Source organism: Sceloporus occidentalis, unplaced genomic scaffold, assembly GCF_023333645.1.
Source record: "Sceloporus occidentalis isolate IW3139 unplaced genomic scaffold, rSceOcc1.0.p SCAF_2, whole genome shotgun sequence".
NCBI classification, from domain to species: domain Eukaryota; kingdom Metazoa; phylum Chordata; class Lepidosauria; order Squamata; family Phrynosomatidae; genus Sceloporus; species Sceloporus occidentalis.
Window position 1 is genome coordinate 118,677,432 of NW_028316982.1, and position 21,654 is coordinate 118,699,085.

The 21,654-nt window shown below is 39.5% G+C and overlaps 1 protein-coding gene across 2 annotated transcripts in view; it reads left to right on the forward strand.

The window, feature by feature from the left end:
- Window positions 1-21,654, forward strand: part of LOC149318930 (DNA-directed RNA polymerase III subunit RPC1) — a 47,658-nt gene that overhangs the window by 24,290 nt on the left and 1,714 nt on the right. The window contains exons 20-30 of one of the 2 annotated variants that reach the window (XM_089510702.1): window positions 459-629; window positions 1,000-1,113; window positions 1,543-1,578; window positions 5,515-5,601; window positions 9,584-9,666; window positions 15,237-15,407; window positions 16,339-16,432; window positions 16,597-16,689; window positions 18,513-18,677; window positions 19,529-19,693; window positions 20,122-20,253. In XM_089510702.1, the coding sequence (XP_089366828.1) occupies window positions 459-629; window positions 1,000-1,113; window positions 1,543-1,578; window positions 5,515-5,601; window positions 9,584-9,666; window positions 15,237-15,407; window positions 16,339-16,432; window positions 16,597-16,689; window positions 18,513-18,677; window positions 19,529-19,693; window positions 20,122-20,253 (1,311 nt within the window). The remainder of the gene's footprint in view (window positions 1-458; window positions 630-999; window positions 1,114-1,542; window positions 1,579-5,514; window positions 5,602-9,583; window positions 9,667-15,236; window positions 15,408-16,338; window positions 16,433-16,596; window positions 16,690-18,512; window positions 18,678-19,528; window positions 19,694-20,121; window positions 20,254-21,654) is intronic. The other variant, XM_089510703.1, reaches the window with a different exon arrangement.

Here is a 21,654-nt window from a genome sequence, read left to right on the forward strand (position 1 = left end):
CTGCAGATCAAATAAATGATATCATTTCCAAAACACACATTGACTCTCATAGTGCGGTTATACAACAGTTCCTTAGATATCCCATTTCTTTAGATATCCCATTACAAGAATTGCTTGTGGAAGTAATTTCACAATTACTTGGCCATTATCATGTGGATTGTTTTCTAAGTTTTTGATAACTATGGTCCAAAACACGCTGCAGAAATAATTCAATTTGAGTCTGTTTTAACTGCCCTGACTCAATACTAGGGAATTCTGGGAACTATACTTTTGTGAGGCATTTAGCTTTCTCTGTCAGAGAGCTCTGGTGCCACAATAAACTACAATTCCCAGGATTCCCTAGCTCTCAGCCAGGGCAGTTAAAGTGGTCTCAAACTGGATTATTTCTGCAATGTGTTTTGTACCTATGTTAATTTACTTATGTCCTTAAGCATTTACCCTCTGCCTCCACTTCTCAGAGACGACTGGTGAAGTCACTTGAAGATCTGTGTTCACAATACGACTTGACTGTCAGGAGTTCTACTGGTGACATTATCCAGTTCATTTATGGTGGGGATGGTTTAGATCCTGCAGCCATGGAAGGGAAAGATGAGCCTCTGGAGTTCAAGCGTGTCCTAGACAATATCAGAGTAAGCATATATGATGTCTTCTTAAATAAACATCAGTGTACTACAAGAAGCTTAAAGACAATCTTGATCTTGGATTTTAATGACAGGCTCTTCCAGTCATTTCCATATTAAATGTGCTGTGGAATTCTTAATCTTGCAAGGTTCAGTCAAGCATTTGCCTTGTGTAAGTGCTTTCAAAATATTATAAAGTTTCTAAAGCTATCATAGAGAACTTTGAAGAAACTGTGTCAGTATTGGCTTTTTGTTTTCAGTTCTAGCATTTGTAGAAGCAACGTAAGCTACTTCCATTTTGAAAGAACATTGAATGGTCTCAAGAAACTAAAAGTAAAATGGCCTTGTAATTTATCTGTGTGCTACTTTGTTGCTTAAGGCAGTGTATCCAAGTCGAAGTGAGCCGGCACTTAGCAAGAATGAGTTGATGCTAACAGCAGAATCCATCATGAAGAAGAACGAATTCCTTTGCTGCCAGGACAGCTTCTTACAGGTGATGTCTTTGCTTAGATTATTTTTCTCCCAAGATCATTATTTCTTGATTAAAAGAAACTCTTTCCAGCAGAGAAAGCAAATCTTCATGTTTTCTACTTGAATTTCACTACAGCAGTTCAACCAATACATTAAGGGTTGAAATATGTAGAGACTGCTTTTTCTTCAGTGCACTGGCTTCTAAAGAATTGCTTATGACTGCCAGTTAGAAACTGATAAGGTTCATAAATCCTCTCTTTAAAAGGCAGCACAGTAATGTGGCTAGCATATTGCTTCTGTGCAATAGTAGAAGCTTGTGTTAGGAAGTAAGTGTACCTCGTAAAATGTAAGGAATATTCTGTATGAATATTCTGTATCAGTAGTTCTTTAATTTATTTCAATAATAACAAAATACCTGTTGCTTTGCTTTTTTTCCTGTTTGCTGTTGAAGGCATTAACTGAAACGGGTTATGCAACATATAATGAGGTAATTGTAGCATGTGTGTGCGTGTTTCGTGCATGTGCACACTATGTATATATTTATAATGGCAATACTACAGGACTGGAGGTGTCTTTATAATCACCATACAGATAACATGTTACATGAATGAGTGAGTTGTTCCAGGCCAAAATCTAATTCTCTCCCAGTGGTCAGTCTTAAAATCTGAAATGGCATCTGCTCCTGGTTACAAACAGAACCAGCTTCTGACTTAACCAGGAAGAAGGGCTTCTCAGCTTCCCAGACTAATCTTGGTTTTCAGACCATTTAGAGATTCTTTGTGCTCTTGTTACTCTGACCTTTTGGAGTTGGTTGTGGTTGTTTTAAAAGTTATTCTTCTTTTGTTTTTTGTGGATACTCTACACCTGTCCCTGCTGGTATACAGGAATTTTTACTATACATCAAAAAGTCATAGACAGAATGGGAAATCTGGTGAGGAAACACATCCTCTAAATGGTCTACAAACTGACCAAGAAAATCCAGCAAATGCTGCACTCAGCAAAGGACAGGAGGAGACCCTCTCACGGCTGCAGGAGTTTACCGCATAGCATGCAGCTGCAGACAGGTCTACATAGGGACCACCAAGCACATGAGTCAAGGAACATGAGAGACACTGCAGACTGGGTCAGCCAAAAAAATGAGCAGTAGCATAACACGTTATAAACCATCCTGGGCATAAAATGCTGTTTGAAAACACTGAAATTCTGGACCATGCCAACAACTATCAGGTCAGAATGCACAGGGAACCCATTGAAATGCACAAATACCTGGACAACTTCAACAATAAAGAAGAAACCCTTAAAGTAAACAAAATTTGGTTACCAGTCCTGAAAAACACCAAAATCAAGACCCAGCCCATGCAGATGAAAACCACCCAGGGTGAGGGGGTGGGTTTCCCAGAAGACAATGGATCATTAATTAAATAGACAGCCTGAGGCCGTTAACATGCAAATCACTTTCCCTCAACCAACAGTATATATACCCCACTCTCTTCCATGCCAGCATTCTCTGAAGATGCCAGCCACGGCTACTGGTGGAATGTCAGGAATAAACTAGAACACGGCCTCAGAGCCCAAAAACCCACAAAAAACTATGGATGCTGGCTGTGAAAGCCTTTGACTTCACATTCTATCTAGCATTTTTCCTTGAAGGAAAAAGAAGTTACTGACTTGATGCTAGTCAAGTTCTATGCCAGTCACAGACTAGGAACATCACTAGTACTGTGTCTAATCTAGCTGTCATCTATAAAAGAAACCTGGTTGTTCTGAAGTCATGGTTGTGAGTATGACCTGGTGCTGATGAACTTGCCTAAGACAAGTTGATTAAATCCTAAAGACCAAGAAATCTGCAAAACTATTGAAGACGTCACATGGCCATCCACCACCTAGTGAGCATGAGAATAATCAAAAATGTCTTCAATTTTTCCCCAGAGATAGTAGAAATCATTATGGTCTTCAGAAACCTGAATAAATATCTGTGACAGTGGCCTTAAGGTGAAAATCCTGAAAATAATCTAACTACCATCTCTTATGGGCATGATGATGTCAGTAGACTCACCAAAACCCATTGTGTGGAACCACAGAGGATTTCTCACATCCCTCTTGTATTCCCACAGGGCTTCTAGATGTACATACACTGAAGCATTCCTGGCTTTATGATCTACTTGAAAAATAAAATAATTCAGTCTATAGCAATAAACCCATCATCATAAGGTTATACATATCTTACAAGGCTATTCCCTTTTGCTTTAATATTTTCCGCCTTCACAAGCTGGAAGGAGAAAGGCTATCATGGGAACTGAGACTGCTTAATGAGCTAAACAACCAGTGTTAAGCTCACAGAGCATCTCACTCTTGCAAGATGTTATCTATGTAGTGCTTAGGGTTTTGGACTGCTTAACTACCCAGCAAAAATGGAGGGCTTCCCTGGCAAACATGTGGCCTGGACTTAAGATAAATAAATATTGCACCTCTAGAAGTCTGTAAATGTTCCGCTTTGACTTTTCTGTGCTGTCCCCCACCACCACGCCAATAGACAGAGCTACATTTTTTCATGCTAGCAGTGTTTTATGTGAAAGTTAACTTTTAGTAAATAACAAAATGTTTTTCTTCAGCCTAAATCTAACACCTAACTGCTTGAGTATTTTCTCCCCCTGAGCACTTGTTTTAAAGCACTATTTCCTTTCATAGTGTTGGAACATGGCAATTTACAAAACTTTGCAGTACAGTTCTGGGCATAGTTACTCCAAACTTTTACTATGTTCAGTTGGACCTTACTCTCCAATAAATGTTGTTTGGAGTGTAAATGTACAGACTGTTTTTCATTGTCAAAGAAAATGAAAATTTCATCTTTAGAAACCCTGAACATGTCGCTTGAGTCTATCTAGTTCCCCCTCAAATGACATCCCACACAAGTTTTTCCACCATGCAATTAAATGGTTCTTAATCCATGCTATAATTTTATTTCTCCACACACACGACCTCTTTTTTTAAAAAAATCTCAGCCATTTTCTAGGCTCCATGCCAGGTACCAGTTTGAAGATTACCTCAGTCTAAAATAATATACATTTTGAAATTTTGAAAAACAAGTCCTGAGGTGATGTGTATCTGATAACAACTCTCTTTATATATATAAAAAAGCAAAAACAGTGGCCTGAAACACATGAGCCAAAAGAAGCAGCTTCTGGCCGCATTGGAGGTGTGTCATTTATATGACACATCTCCAACACGGCCAGAAACCGCATCGAGGCTGCACTTCAGTCCTTTAAACTGGAGCAGAAAGGAGCCAGAATAATCCGGCTCCTGGTGGGGTGGCTTGGGGCCAGTGGCCACAGCCCACTTTCAAAGTGGCTGGAGCAGACCTGGGCTGTGGTTTCCCGGCTGTCTGTTTTGCCCCAGTGTTTTAAAAACCGGTGTTTTTTTTAAATACACACAATTAAAATAGTATCCAATGTCAAAACTGGTTTTAAGGGCCAATTATCATATAAAATAGTGCACCCTTTACTGCCTGCTAGAAGCTCAATGGGAACAGAGTCATCCTGTTTTGCCTTTCAGGGAAGTTCTACAACTGAGATGCAGCTACCGAGAAAGGCTTGGGTCATGTACTGAAAGCTAAGAGACTAAAACTTAAAAGTTCATCTGACCTAGCACCTTGCCCGTTGTTGCTTCTAATAGACAGTAGGCAGTGAAGATCTTGGAAAATGATTTTTCTAGAACTACATCAAATCCCTTAGTTAGCAAGCTTGGATGTATTAACATGAAAGTCTTGAAACCAAATGCTAGAGGCTGGGGTGATCCAACAAATTGATTGGCAACAAGTTCGAGGCAGGCAAAATAATGTACTTTCCAACATTATTAATATATGGATTACTCTGCTTCTGCCTTATGAGCTGAGGGCCACTAAGATAGTTTTGGAAGGGGATTTGAGAAATCTATCATCATTTACTAGTCATGATGACAACATATAGCCTCTAGATGCTAAAACAGTGTGCCACTGCATCTGAGCTTGGAAAATTTACTTTTTGGATTACAACTTCAGACACTCTTTTTTCTGAATTTCATGTGCTGGGTTTTTTCACACTGCGAATGTAGATCCTTAGAATTCTGAATGTTCAGAGAGATTTTGCTATATGAGAAGTACTGCAATACCTCAGCCCTCGTCACCATTGTGAGTTGTATTTACAAGCAGAAGATCACTAAGAAGCTAGTGAATAAACATCTGTATTCATTTTATTTCTCCTTGGCAGGTAGTTATTTCACAGCTGCTTTTCTGTTTTCCCCCAAATATGTGAAATTAGCTACTACAGCATGAAGTGCACTCTTTGAGAGACCCATTCTGCTCTTTATTGCCAGAAGTATTGTTAGATGTGTAAGGCTGCAGAAATAGGAAGTGTGGCCTTAAAATGTGCATTTTTTTTTGTTTCAGGAAATTAAAAAATTCATCAAAAACATGTCTGAAAAAATCAAGAAAACCAGAGACAAGTATGGCATTAATGACAATGGCACAACAGAGGTAATGTATGCTAGAAGATATGCAGTAATTGCATGCCTTGTTCTTGTTAATTGCCATCAAGTCAGCTTTAACTTATGGACATCCCATGAATGATAGATTTCCAAGTCACTCTATTCTCAACAGCCAGGCTCAGGTCTTACAAACTATGGGACATGACTTCCTTGAGTTTATCTTGAATGCAGTCATCTTCTCTTCCTGCTGACCTCTGTCCTTCCAGGCATTAGTGTGTTTTCTAGCGAGTCTAGTTTTCTCATGATATAGCCGAAGACAGCCAAAATAAAGCTGCTTCGAGTCACAGTGGAGGTATGGTGTTTCAATGATGCATGCGTCCTAAGTGTCCAGAAGTCACACCAAAGCCACGCTCCAGCCCTAAGAACTGGGGCTTGGCTTTGGTGTGGCTTCTGGACTCTTAGGACGCATGCATCATTGAAACACCATACCTCCACTGTGACTCGAAGCAGCTTTATTTTGGCTGTCTGTAACAGGCCTATGCTTCTAGGAAAAGTTCAGACTTGATTTGATCTAGGACCTATTTATTTGTCTTTTAACAGTTCACAGTATCTAGCGAATTCTACTCCAGCACATTTCAGATGAGCTGATTTTATTGCTGTCTACTTTCTTCCCCATTCAGCTCTCAGAACCATACAAAGAAATGGGAAATTTGATGGCATAGACATTCCTAACTTTAGTATTCAGTGATATATCTTTACACTTAGGATCTCATCTAGTTCTTTCTAGTAACTTCATAGCTGCCCTTCCAAGTCCTAATCTTCTGACTTCTTGACTGCAGTCTCTGTTCTGATTAATGACTGAGCCAAGGGATGGAGAACTAGTTTAACATTTTCATAATCTATTTTAAAGTTATGTAAATCATCTGTGATCATTATTTTTGTTTTCTTACTGTTCATCTGTAAACCTGTCTTTGTACTTTCTTTCCTGACATACTTTAGTAATCATTCCAAGTCTTTGCAACTTTCTACTAGTAGTATTATGTCATCTGCCTATCTTAAATTGCTGGTGTTCCTTCTTCCATTCACACCTCCTTCTTCAGAGTCTAATCCTTGTTTACATATGTTATATTGAGTATACAGGTTAAAAAGATATGCTGACAAAATGCAGTCGGCTTTTTGCATCCACAGGGGTTCCATTCCAGGCACCCCCATAGATAGCAAAATCTGCAGGACCTCAAATCCCATTGTTTCCAATGGTGGTGTGATGCCTGCATGACCGCGTGCACACTATGCCATTGAGGAGGACGAGATGGGACCACCTGTGGATGCTCAAATCCACAGATGGCAAACGGAAGAAGAGAGCCAACTGTATAGCCTTGCTTGACCCACTTGCCAACTGGAAACCATTCTGTTTCCCCCTATTCTGTCCTGACAGTAGACTCTTGTCCTGAGTATGGGATATGCATCAGGACAATAAAACATTATAGCACACCTATTTCTTTAAGAGTTTTTCATGTGCTTTACAAACAAAGGCTTTGCTATAATCTTTAAAGTACAGACTGATTTTTTCCCCATTATCCAATGCATATTTGCAATATGATCCCTAGTTCCTCTTCTTTTCCTCAGTCCAGCTCAGACACCTGAGCTTTCTCATATATGGTAAAAGTCTTAGTTGTAGAATTTTGAGCATCACTTTGCTTGCATGGGAAATGAATGCAGTGGTCCTGTGGTTACTGCAATTTCTGGTGTGTCCTTTCTTGGGGATTGGAGTGTATGTGTGTGTATGGGGGGGGGGGGGGGGAGAGAGAGCTTCTAATCTTTAGGCCATTGTTTTGTTTTCCACATTTGTCGACAGATTTTAGTTAGAACTAGAGTAGATTCTGTCTCTGCAGATTGAAGTACATCTATTGGTTCCTGGTGATTTATTTCTCTCAAGTGCTTGGAGAGTACCTTCCACTTCACTTTCTAAAATGTGAGGTTCATCTTCACCCTTTCATTTTTATATATATAGTTCTTCTGTGTGTTGCTTACATCAGTCTTTTTATTTCTACTTGGTCATATAATGTGTTCCCCTGCTGGTAACAGAGAATTTCCACTCAATAGTCAAACCACTATATCATCCTGAAAACACAGACTATCCTCTGTTTTTTGTATACCTGTAACACTTTCTCTTACTCGGTGGTTCATTACCAGAGCCTGTTCTGCTTTCATGTTGCTCTGCTATACATGACAATATACTCCACAGCAAACTGTCCTGCAGTTAGTTCTGAAACAGGATAGTTTTGAAATTGAACATAACTTGGAGATTTCCTTTTTGAAAATAAAAAAAGAAATTAAATACAGTGGGCCTTTCCCTTATGTGTGGGATCCGTTCCTGATCCCTCCATGTAAGGGGAATTCCACATATGCTTGCGCCCCACTGTAACCAATAGGGCGCATGCGCCATTTGCTTAATTGCCACACAACTTCAGCATTAGCTTGAAGCCGTGTATGATGGACCAGCATATGGCGCGGGCACACTGTAGAATGATTTGAGATTTCAGTGGATCTGCTTAGACTAACAGTAGAACATTGTACTTAAGAAACAGTTGCAGCTTTAACACATTCAGAAATTTGCTATTTTGATTGTAGGGAAAGTGAGCACTCCTGCCTTTTTTCTTTTTCCTTTCCTTTTCTCTTCTCTTCTCTTTTAACTGCATATATGCACAATAAACATGTGCATTAAAGCTATGTCTTTCATTATTCAGCTTTTTAAGACCTGAAGAAAGGAACTAAAAGCCAAAGCATTCTAGTAGCTATGTATGAATAGTCTCTTTTTAAAAAAGTGCATCCCTATCTTGTCTCAAAAACAGAAAATATGTTCAGTGATTTTCAGGGATAGCATGCTGGAAAAGTGACTGAATGAAGTATCTATAACTGCAGAGAAGGTTGTATCTCTTTGTGTTTGCACTACACCAAGAAAGGTACTCACACTGGCACCAAGGAACTTTTCTGAGATCACAGCAAATTATGACAACTGTAAATTTTCCTGTCTTATCTAAACTTAAGGTTGTATTCAGATTTACATTTTGAAATCTGTATAAGTGTAGAATACTAGAAATTAAAGGAAATGAATAGTATGAAAAACAAAAGAGAATAGCAATTAGGAGGGGTCAAAGAAAGCTGTATTCAAGTACTAGATATCTACTGGATAGTAGATAGTTTTCAATTTTCTGATCCAAACATAATGGGGGGCAAGCTAAGATAACTGACTAATTTCATTTCATTTGTTTTGCATCACACCTTTCTTCACAAGACAGTCTGATACAAACATTTATTCTAAAAATATATTTCTAAGGATAGAGATAAATCATAAGATACAATAAAGCACCCACGGTATTTACATATCCCCCAAAGGCTTGTACAAATACATGTATTTTACTGATGCCTAAACAACAATGAAGAACTGGAGCTGCATCTACATGGCTCAGTGCTATGAAATCCTGGGATTTTAGTTTTGTGAGATGTTTAGCCTTCTCTGTCAGACAACTCTGGTGCCACAACAAGCTAGAAATCCCAGGATTCCATAGCACTGAGTCATGACAGTTAAAGAAGTCAAATTCTGTAGTGTGGCAGTAGGCTTCATCTCCACCAGGAGGAAATTCCTAAACCAGATAACATTATCAAGAAGGCTCTGCCTAACTATATTTTCATATCCTGCCTTGTTCTTTAAGCATAATTTATTAAACAGGACCCCAGGTTCAGACATTAGAAGGAATTACACTTTGCTCCATAGTTGTGAAGGCAGGGAAGTGGGGACTAGGGAGCGTGAGAGGCTAAGGCATCGTTTGCATAGTGGGAAACCATGGTTTCCTATTGCATCAGAGCCAGGCTGTGGTTTGATGCAGTTGTGTTCATGCTGTCTAGAAAAGTAGAGTGGGAATAGATCCAAATATGACACATTATCATTGGACAGTATGTAGTGAATACATGATCAGTTGGCTAATCATTGAAATAACTCCTAATAGTGTTTGTTTTTTTAATTGGTTTAGCCCTATGTTTTATATCAGTTGGACCGGATTACTCCCACTCAGCTAGAGAAGTTTCTGGAGACCTGTAGAGAGAAGTATATGAGGTATGAAGTTTTCTATTAATTCTGATGATCAACTCTTAGTATATATTGGTGAGAAAATGATGGAAAGTGCTTGACTATGAAACAGAAGGAGATCTGAAATTTGGAAATTATGTTTCTCAGTTCCTTCAACTATAGAAAGCTAACTAATAATAAATTTGATTAACGGGCCATGAAGAATGAAACTGTTGTTTCTTGTTTGAATATGCTAATATGAAAGCCAGAATACAGTATGAGTACAGTCCGTCCTCGCCTTACGCGGGGGATCCGTTCCGGATCCCGCTGCGTAAGGTGAATTCCACCTATGCTCGAGCCCCATTGGAAACAATGGGGCTCTTGCGCGGCGGCACGCAGGGCGCAACGGGCGCACACGCCCATTCAGTTGAATGGGACGCGCCGCCCCTTCCACCCTGCGCGTGCCCCGCGGCTTGAGCGCGTATGCTCAAGGCCGCGTATGGCGCGCCCGTGTATGGCGCGGGCGCGCTGTACTAGTTTTTTGGAAAAAAAGTTTCCAGAATTTTATCCACTATTATTTAAAATTCATATACCACTATTTAGCTCATAATAGCATCAAGACAGGAAGGAGGAGTGAAAACCATGAAAACCATAGAAAAATAGAAAGTAGCATAGGCAAGTTAGAAATGGAAATGTTTTGTGCAGCCTTGCTGAAACTAATCTATCTGATTGGTTCATGCCTTGAGGGGAAACCACTGGGGAATACCTCCTTTCATCAGTTAGAGTTCCCTAGGAAAGAAAGGGCAGGACAGCTGCATCATAAACAAAATCTACTCAAGTAACCACAATCAATACTTTGTAACAATGTGGTAGTTTGGTGGATTGTGCCTTAACTACTACTCAGTGAAATCACACTTAACATAAAACCTTGTTTCCACATGAATTGTAATGTCCACTTGTAGAAAAAAGTTGATTTTTAGCATTAGCATCCTCTGCTGAGATTAGCAGTGATGAGACTTCAAAACATTGGATTTAAGTGAATATTAATTGTATGTAAAATCCCCCCTCCAGTACCATTGTGGAAGTCAGTTTCACTCCTCAGTGCCCTTGTGGAATGGTTATTTGGGTTGACCTCCCCCGCCAGTCCAGTCTAAATGTTCTAACTCAACTTGAACTGAAAGGAAGGCACCTTTATTTCTGAAATTATTTTTCTTATTCTACTTTTTTGTTTGAACACAAAGCCTTTAAAAAAATTACTGAAAGATAGGCGCACTAGTCTTGAGGCTGTTGCTGCTTTGTGAGTTGATTTGTTTTTACAGAGAGCTTGTCCATATTGTGCTGTAGGATGGTTTCACTGGGATTTAAGTGAGGTTGACAGCTGACCTCTGATCCTCTACTTTCATCATTGCATAAGGTCTTTTGGTAAACATATTGTTCCTAGGACTCTGTGCATCTTTGAGCCCCAGCTTTGCCCTGCTATGTGTGGCTGGTTAATGGATGTTTATTTAAAAATTGTTTGCTGCTGACCAGTTTAGCTGAGATCATTTAACCTTATACTGTATAAGATAAAAGGGCTGATGAGTGTTATGTTCATTTTGGTATTTGCATTGTGGGCTGGGACAGTGTCTTTGGCAGGAGCATCAGCTAAGACTCACTTACCAAATTGACCTGAGTAAATATAATAAAAGGCATCTCTTTCTGTGTGTGTGTGTGATGTGGCTTATAGCTTTCTCTTTCTCTTTATTGTTGCCATTTGCTGTCAAATGGCTGACTTATTTTTATTATGGGAGGGGAAAAATTTCACTAAGTGTGGGCAGCCTTTGAAAGCATTTCAGAATGGGGTAAATGTTAAAGGAGACTCTGATTCATCATCTTAACAGAAAAGAAGCATGGGTGTGGCTAAGGAGAACCTTCAGTATGCCAACACAATATTTTCACTCATTTCCTTTTAGATCTATAACTTTATCCATAGCCATTGTAGTTCGTTATTATTTGTGCCAGCTGGATATATAATATAAAAGGTGAATCTCTAATAGAGTACGCAGTACTCTTTCTTTTCCTCAGTACAACTACAGTGGTACCCCGGGATACGAATGCGCCGCCTTACGAAATTCCCGGGTTACGAAAAAAAATAATTTAAAAAAACTGTTCCGCGTTACGAAAGTTTTTTCGGGTTACGAAAAAACTTTTGGTGCTTTTCGGCGCGATTTCACACCAAATCGCGGCTTTTCCCCATTAGCGCCTATGGCAATTCGGCTTGCGAAAGTCTTCCGGGTTACGAAAAGGGCAGCGGAACGAATTAATTTCGTAACCCGGGGGACCACTGTACTGTATATACTCATGTATAAGTCTAGAAATGTTACTCAAAAAATTGACCCCCAAAAACTCAATTGACTCATCCATGGACCAATATAAGTACGGTACTTTAACTCTTATTTTTTAAAAAAGGAACCATCTCCAGGTGAAAGGAAAGAGAGCAATTTGTCCTGAAAGCACTGACCCCTTCTACTCTCTCATCCATCCAGCCTTTAGTATAAGCACAAAGTTATGTCTGCTGAAATTTTGTACGTTCTTTGGCATTGTTTCCTTTGCTTCTTCCTCTAGATCCTTTGTAATGTGTTCCGAAGTTTTACACTCGACTTATCCATGAGTCATATCAAAATCAATGATGTTGGCCCCAAAACTTGCCCTCAAGTTATACATAACTTATAGTCGAGTATATATGGTAATAAGTGAACCAGGGTAGTATAGTGGTTTGAGTGTTGGATTATGACTGGAGACCAAAGATGAAATCTCCACTTGGCCATGGAAACACACCGGGTGACCTTGGACAAATCACAGTCTGAATTTCAGGAGATTATCAGATGGGGAAAAAGCTGGGAGTAAAAGGCATACTTCCGGCATAATTGCGCGACCACACTGAAGATTTTCAGACGACATCACATTCATCTGGAACTTATCCCATGAAGATCCAGGAATGCTCCAGCAATAAACCTCCCCGTGAATGGTTTGTTGCTGAAGCATTCCTGGATCTTCACAGGATAAGTCCTGGATGAGCACCATTTGTCTGAAAACAGTTATGCCGCGAGTATGCATTTTACTCCTGACTCCCCCTGGTCTGATAATCTCCCCCCCCCCCCCCCAGTCTGATAATCTCCTCAGAGAGGAGCAAAGGCAAACCTTCTCCAAACAAATCATGCCAAGAAAACCACACTATAGGTTCACCTTAAGTTTCTGTAAGTCAGGAGCAATTTGAGGGCACCTAGCAAACAACCAATATGTAAAATGTAGATAAAGATCCAGGTGACTGGGTATAGCGCCCACGTGCAAAAGATACCCATAGAATCAACAGAGGCCTGTTTCCCACACCCTCAAATACACAAATATGCATAGGCTGAGCAAGAGGCCTTAGAAGAATTTGGAGCCATATAGTTCACAGCTTAAGCATTTTTCCCTTCTGCAGCTTTGCATAAGAGGAAAGGGAGCAAGGCTCCTTCAATTAGGCTCTCCGGTCCTAAGTAACCCTAATTCCATCCCTCTTGAAACAGAATAGCAGCCACTGATCCTGAAAGTTAACAGAAGGAGCAAATGGACTTGCAGGAGAGGAAGATACCAGTTTAATTTCATCTGACCCATTTGTATTGTGTATTTCCTTGGTTAATCACCTTGGATACTTTGGTTGCATAAGAAAGGTGGAATATAAGAACACTGAATGGCTCCTCACTCTTCCTGTATGGGGAGGGCAAGACTCCACTGAATCTACTATAGACCTCTGTGCACAGGTGCTGTGTGTGTGTGTGTGTGTTGTACATACTATAACAAATAAGGAAGACAAAAGTAAAATTATTATCTGTATAAATACCTCATAGCCCTAATTATTATTCCTCTAAGCCTTTAGCTATTTATCCTTAGTTCAGCACAGTCGAGGAAAGTAAATGATTCAGCAGAATTGTTCATCCAGAATAGTAATACGCAGCCAAGAGTATTCTAGGTTGCTGTTTTAATCATCTTCTAGCCAGTAACTGTTTGTGACAAGCTGGAACACCTCAGGTGGAAGGAGGAAGGTTGTTCCGAGAAGGGAGAGGCACCGACAGACGTCCCAAGAGGCCAAGGACTACAAAGACCAGAAACCTTGGGGGGAAAGGCACACTGGGGAAAGGATAGCGAGGCGGGGCCTAGGAGGGAGGAGGCCCAGGATAAAAGGGGCAAGGGCGAAACAGTCGAGGAGGAGGGTGTTGGCAGAAGAAGTGACGGAGAGGCGGACAGTGCAAGGGAGAGAGGAGGGCACTGGCAAAACTGAAGTGGACAACTGGCTCCTCATATGGAGATATCAAGAAAGAAAAAGCTTCTTGAGCTATGATTTGTGCTTTCAAAAAGAGGGTTGCACTTCAGAACATTTGGAAATAATGTATCTGCTAGGAGTCTCACAAATCTGAGCAGGAGGGTTTTAAACTGAGTAACTTGGGGGAGGGGGAAGGAGACAGTATTTCTGGGCAGGGGGATAAGGTACTGGAGACAATAGCCTTACAATACAGGGGGAATTGGTCCAGTACTACAAGAACCCAACAGTAAGCAGGAAACACCAGCAAGGAATCAGCTGGAGAGGATGACCCATGGTCTGAGTTGTCTACATTAATGAACAGAGCATGGGAAATAAACAAGAGGAACTTAAAGTCTTAACACAGGAAGGCAAATATGATTTAATAGGCATCACTGACACTTGGTGGGATATGTCTCATGAATGGAACATAGTAATGGAAGGGTATAGCCCATAGAGAGGAGAGGAGGAGGAGGAGGAGCATTATATGTCAAGGATGAGTATACCTAACAAGAGATCAATTACTTAAAGCATGAAAAACAGGTTGAGAGTTGTTGGATAAAAATTAAAGGGGAGGGAAACATCAGTGACAGGATAGCTATCTTTAAATATCTTGAAGGAATGTCATGTAGAAGTTGGAGCAAGCTTGTTTTCTGCTGAGTAAGACATGAGCTAATAGATTCAAATTATAAGAAAAAATATTCTACTTAGACATTAGGAAAGACTTCCTGAAAGTAAGAGCTGTTGAATAGTGAAATAGACTATGTCAAAGGGTAGTAGACCCTTATTGGAAAGATTAGATGGCTATTTTTCTGGAGTCCTTCAATCTTGTTCTTGCATGGCAAGGAGTAGGACCAGATAACCCTTTGAGTTTCTTCCAGTTCTGTAAAAGATTCCTGGACCCACGCAGCTTCTTGTCTCTCATCAGGATTCAAAGCAAAATAAGGAGTTATTCAAAGTAGTTTAATATATATATATTATGGGAGAGAAAATAAAAACTATTTTTATTAGTATGCAAGTAAACAAAATTAATTATTCTCAGGTCATGGTGCACAGTTTTCTGTTGTAGTGTATACATAGCCCTGGCTACACTTTCTGATCAGCAGGTTTTTGTGATAGCCTCAAACTAATAACGACAGAGCCAAAGCTGAGCCATTTTGTTTTATTTTTTTATCTAGTAGAAAGAGTGTGTGTCTTGGTCATTAGAGATCTGTTTTCATTCAGCCATGTACTCTCCAAGTGAATTAACAGTAGATGTGAAATAAATAAATACCAATGTTTCCTTGATTTTACAACCTAGGGCACAGATGGAGCCTGGCTCAGCAGTGGGAGCTCTGTGTGCTCAAAGTATTGGTGAGCCTGGCACACAAATGACGCTGAAAACATTCCATTTTGCTGGTGTTGCTTCAATGAACATTACTCTAGGAGTACCAAGGATCAAAGAGATCATCAATGCCTCCAAAGCAATCAGGTACTCTAGCCAGATTTTCTTACCAGTTTTGTTGTTCAATAGAAAATTGGACTAGAATAGGTGGGCAGGCTGTATCTTTCTGTCAACATGCTAGTTATAGAATTGAGGTTTATCTAGTAGTTAAAGTTGAGTCACTTTCTTCTTGTAGTTACTCTGATTTGAACATTATTTAATCTTTTGATCTAGTCAAAAGGATTTCCTAGTGACTCATACTTTCAGATTATAAATGTAAAATTTCTGTTGACTGCTGTTACCCATTTTATTGACTGACTGATCTGTTGATTGACCTAGGACTCAAACTGGCTTACAACATTAATTAAAACAATACAACTAAAATCCAGTAAGATATAACATTAAATAGAAATTAAAAGCAATAACATAACATTAAAACACATTTGCTTGATGTATTTATTTGCTTACTAAACTGGTCTTGGTGTGGCTTAGTTCTGAATAGATGTGTATTGAATTGCACTGTAGATATATTTGGTAGGTGCCTCATCACTCTTTCCTCTAATCTTCCTGCTTGAGATCACATATACCCTGCTTCTGGGTCCGTGTTGTAAACCAAATTAAAATGGAACCATTCATACAAGCTGTTATACATGGATCTTAAAGCATTTGTACAATGTCCTTCCAGCTTCAGATAAGACCAGAAGAAACTAATTCTGTAAACTGTTTGATTTCCTTTGGATGCTTCTTACTGAAAAGTGGCACATTTCAGTAACCTACTGGTTGATTACAGACCCACAATTTTTATACGTTTTTTTTTTAGACTTTGAACATATGATCAGCATATGTTGGTTTGCATCACACCTAGTTCTTAGATACTAAAATTACTATAAATATTATTAATAATGTGAGTTTGTATGGGTATATAGTGATAATAAGCTGGAAAGCTTGTTTCATCCATGCTTCTGCTGTTTATTTGCAGTACACCAATTATCACGGCACACCTTGACACAGATGATGATCCAGACTTTGCTCGTTTGGTTAAAGGAAGAATAGAGAAGACGCTATTGGGAGAGGTAAGCTGTGCCTTCCTGTTGCTTAATGTGCATGTTTTAAATTATCTTCTGTTTGTTCTTTTGTTCTGCTGTAATGCTTATCTCAAAGTGACCATTGCCAGATTTCCTTTTCTGTCTCTTTCTCTCCTCACACATATACACTATATTTTATTATTTATTTGCAGATTTCGGAGTATATTGAAGAAGTTTTTCTTCCTGATGACTGCTTTATTTTGGTCAAACTTTCTTTAGAACGGATTAGATTACTGAGGCTGGAAGTGAGTATGTTCACCTTCTAAAACATTGAAAAATAGACTTTTCCCTATGGTATGTTTTCAGACATGATAAATGCTGAACAGTGCAATCCTATGTATGTCTACTATGTATGTGCAGAAAGTGCAGCTCATGGGCTATTCATGGCTACAGTATTGTTTTGTGTCCCTTCTCAAGGTTTCCAAAAAGTCTGGAGGAAAGATTTCTCTCCTAATGCCCCTCAAGTTCCTGGATCCCTTCATTTGGGGAAAAAAAACTCTCTGGAGGCTAAAGCCTGACAAAATTGTCTTCCAGTGTCTCCTGTATATGTTGGGGCAAAATATTTTGCTGGGGAGGGGGCAGAGGAAAGGTGTGCCTACAACTGGACATGACTTAACAATCTTGTTAAAGGGGAAACCTTTACTTTACCTTTACAATAATTGTAGTGGTGTTCACTTTCCTCCCACTGTATTTCCATCTGGAAAGATCTTTTTATATCTTGTGAATTTTAGTACCATATGAGTTCTGTGTGATAGAATATCTTGAATTCTGTATTTAATTTTTCTGAGAGTTTTTCTTGATCTATTTACCTTTACCTTATGTTTTGTTGTGATTTACCTTTCCTCTCTGTATTTGTAATCTAAATAATTGAGAGAATGAGAGAGGGAGAGAATGGAGCTAGGTATTACTGTGAAGTGAGGATATGCCATATTTTCAGCCAGATTTAACCCTAATTCAAGTACCATTCCACATGTTATGCAGTATAAGGCAATCAGATTTCTGTTTTGTACTACTTCAGACTGAAGATGAGTGTATATGTATGTGGCATATATTATATGGGTTATAATTATTCGCCCATTTTGCATAATGTTTGAGTCAGCATACCAGCTTCCTCCCTTTAGTCCTCCTAATAACCCTTTAGTAGTCTTTGCCTAAGTGAAAATAAAAGAAGGCTTTGAACCAGTGTTTCTGACCCCTTCATCACTGTACCACACTAGCTCTCACAATTCTTGTCAGATCAAATTAGAATTGCTGTCTTCTGATACCTTTCCTTATTTGGCTAAATCAATACATGGAGAAGAATAAAATGGTGTAATCCTGCAGCAATAATATGGTCTGTAGCTCCTCAACTATAGATCGAGATATAGTTGTTTTTATGGAAGGGAGAATTCAAAAATCTCACTGTATATAATGAAATTAGCATTTAAGGAAGAAAGGTTGACAGATCTCCATTCCTCACGTGTGATGAAGGAGGCCAAGTCCATGAAAACGTATTTCAAATAAAACTTGTTTGTCTTTAAGTTGCCATAAGACTCTTTGCTTTTAAAGCAAAAGGTAGACATGGCTACACCATTATTACCCTTTGAAAATCTTCTCCTGTGTATGATGTGCTGAAATGCTTGCTTGTTTGTTTGTTTTTTAACCAATGAGACAACTCAGTTAACATGATACCCCCAAATCCACTTCACATAAGAATTCCAGTTAACTTAATTCTAGTAATACGCAGATTTACTTGTACACCTGACAATAGTGATGTAGAATAAGTGAGAAATGCAGAGACACTTATTCTGTCCAAAGCCTTGTAAAACCCAAAGCCTTCTTCAATGTTTATTGACACCAAAATATGTCTCAATCTTGAATATATCTGGGGCTCCTGGACAGTAGCAATTTGAGCATTTGAACAGAGTGTAATCTGAATGTCAGAATATCATCTTGTGAAGGTGGCCATTGAAACAGTTTGCCAAATTAGCATTTTGGATACCTTGTAGAATCAAAATCATATGCTTACAGAACTGGACACAGTGTCAAAAGAATTATGCAAAATCCAAAATGACATGTTCTGCCACAGGTTAATGCCGAGACTGTGCGGTATTCTATTTGCGTCTCAAAGCTGAGGGTGAAGCCTGGGGACGTGGCTGTCCATGGTGAGGCTGTTGTGTGTATTACTCCTCGAGAAAACAGCAAGAGCTCCATGTACTATGTCTTGCAGTCCCTGAAGGAAGATCTACCAAAGGTAATAAGGATACTTTGCCTTCTGTGTGTGTTGCCTGACAATAAATGCTGCACAGCAAAGTGCAGCTTTCAGTATATTACTTTGGTTAGTATGAGAAGCTGAATGTCTAAAAAATCTCTGTAGGAAAGAGAGTAGAACAGATTAAGAAATGGGATCTTGAGGGGATTCAGGGCAGAGGGAAATATAGGAGTGAAGACATTTGAGTGTGGTGCACAGAGGAATGGGAAGCATGGAAAGAGAGCATAGGAACTTAGAAGAGGAAGAAACCCAGAAGTAGAGATTTGAAGTGGCTTGATGTAGCCAGTTCTCTGTGAAAGTAAGTCCAATTGATTTACCTTCCTTTCTAGCCAAGAAAGGAAATAACAGAGATTAAATCTGGCAAGTGCTGTATTGAAATATAAATTGATAGCCTTTTGCAGAGAGTAGGACATCTGTGGAAGCTTCCTTTGAGGCCTGCCCTACCCATGATCTTGCTGTTGCTGCTGCTATCATCTCCACACAGGGCACACAAGGTGGATCAGTTCTGCACATCCTAATAAAGCAGTTTCTTTGCAGCTGTAGCCAAGATGGAATGTCATAAAATGCTTCCTGTTTCAGAATGAAGTTTAAATCTTAAATTGTGTAGTCCCCAACTATATGGACTTCTTATCATTGTATATTCTTTCTACTTTCCTTCACATAGATCTTTTGAATTAACAGTAATTTGCATCCATAAGATTTACAGGTTTTCTGTCAGAAGGGGTTTTGTTTGTGTGAATTTACTGCAAGTAATCATTCCACTGTACCTCAATCAACATTTGCCATATCTTCTATGATTTTAAGCATCCTTTTATTTCTTTTCAAACATAAAGGTGGTTGTGCAAGGTATCCCAGAAGTAGCTCGTGCTGTCATTCATATTGATGAGCAGAGTGGGAAGGAGAAATATAAATTGCTGGTAGAAGGTGACAACTTGCGAGCTGTCATGGCCACACATGGCGTCAAAGGAACAAGGACTACTTCCAACAACACTTATGAGGTAATTATGTCCTGGTATTGTAAAGTGTTTAAGAGATGGACCTAGATATGTTGAGCTCCTTGATTTAAACCTTACCATGAACTCACTAGGTCGTCTAAAACATATCACTCATCTTACCTTCAGCTCCATCACCAGTTGCAATATGAAATTAATACTTACTTTATTGGAGTGTTTTAAGCATTACAAGAAGGTAGTACAGTGAAGTCCTCTGAACTTGAAATCCAAGTATAAAATTTTAAGTGTGACAGTGATTAAAAAGATAATGATATTAAAAAGAAAAATGATATTCCTGAAATGCATTGGTTATAAATTCAAGTTTTGATGACTGGAGAAGGAGAGAAAAGACTGTTTAGAGAAATCATACCTCCACGTGGAAGCAAAATAAATACTTTGCCATTTCATTCATTCAGAATAACCTTCTCTTCTAGGTTGAGAAAACTTTGGGCATTGAGGCTGCTCGAACCACCATTATCAATGAGATCCAATACACTATGGTAAATCATGGTATGAGTATTGACCGGAGGCATGTGATGTTGCTGTCTGACTTAATGACATATAAGGTTTGTTTTATTTTAATTTTTTCATGATTGCATGATTTGCTACAACTATATATGACCCCCTTCCCTTGCAAATAGATGCAAACAAAGACTGTACCACCCAGTGTTTTAGCAGCAATACGAGGATTGCTGTGGTATCGGGTTTTTCTCTTTTACCTTCTTTGTAGACAGCTGTGTAGCAGATCCAGTAACTGTATCAATATATTTCTTTCAAGCATGAATTAAAATGTTAGCCTAGCAAGCAAAGATCGGCAAAAAAACATGCTTATGCACAGGGGAAGTAACACTTGCTCAGGCCTGCCCTGTGACTCATCCAGATTCTCTCTGTGAAGCTTCTTTAAATCTGACAAGGTCACGTTAGGTTCAGGTAGGTCACATGATCACATATTCCTTTATATTACAGCATCACAGTTATTTGGATTGCATGCCAAACCACCAGGTACTGGTAGGGTTTTTTCCAGCTGAGCAGAAGCACAGGCAGTGAGGTTAGTATCTCTTCCATTTCAAGGGAGGACCTGAAAAGAAACTTTTTTCCCTTTCTGAGAGTGAGAGGTCCCCTGCTTCCTTCCTGAGCAAAGTAGTCCATAGGCCTGTGATTCTGGAGTTTGTTTCTCCTGTTCATCTTCCCCTCCCAAAAACATCCAGTCATGGTGGCCATGGGGGTAGGAATCTTAATGATGACCCCTTCTAGGGATGCTCACAGTATGTCCTTTCACAATGGCTGTAACCTGCTTTTTTCCTCCCTGTGCACTCCCCCGGGCAATGAAGCAGAGGCAGACAGACAGACAGCTATTGCTTTATCAGACTTACTTTGTCCTCATGTTGTGGATTGGCAGGAGTCAACTGCGGCCTGTTGAAGCATATTACAGCCACACCTCCTTATACCTGTTTGGCTCTTAGCCATGGGTAAGAAAACTGGCATAAAGCGACTTATGTCACTTGTTTCCCATGGTCGTGCTTGAGGCTGATAAATGAAATGCTGACTCCATGCCCAAATATCACTCAGTGAAGATGTGAAAGAAGGGTATAGGTACCATAGTATTCTCATATATAGTAGCAGGAACCTGGGCTATTTCCCCAGCTAGGACTCTGCTCCTGTGTGCACCTTGAGCAGCAAATCTATGATAATTCCACTAAACCTTCCTCATTGTCCAGCTCTTCTTCTTCCTCAGATTCCCAGTCCTACACTAGTAGCCACAAATACTGGCACAAATGTACAAGGCTCTGTGAATAGCAGTTTACTCATTCCACTATGCCTTTGAGCATAAGAGCTATCATCCAAGAGGACTCCAGCATAGCTATTCAGCTGAGTTATTTTCTATTCACCTGCATAGGAAGGGGGTTTGCTTTGGCTATGGGGGCACATAACAACCCCTGTTCCCTTTTTAGTCCACTGTCCTCAAT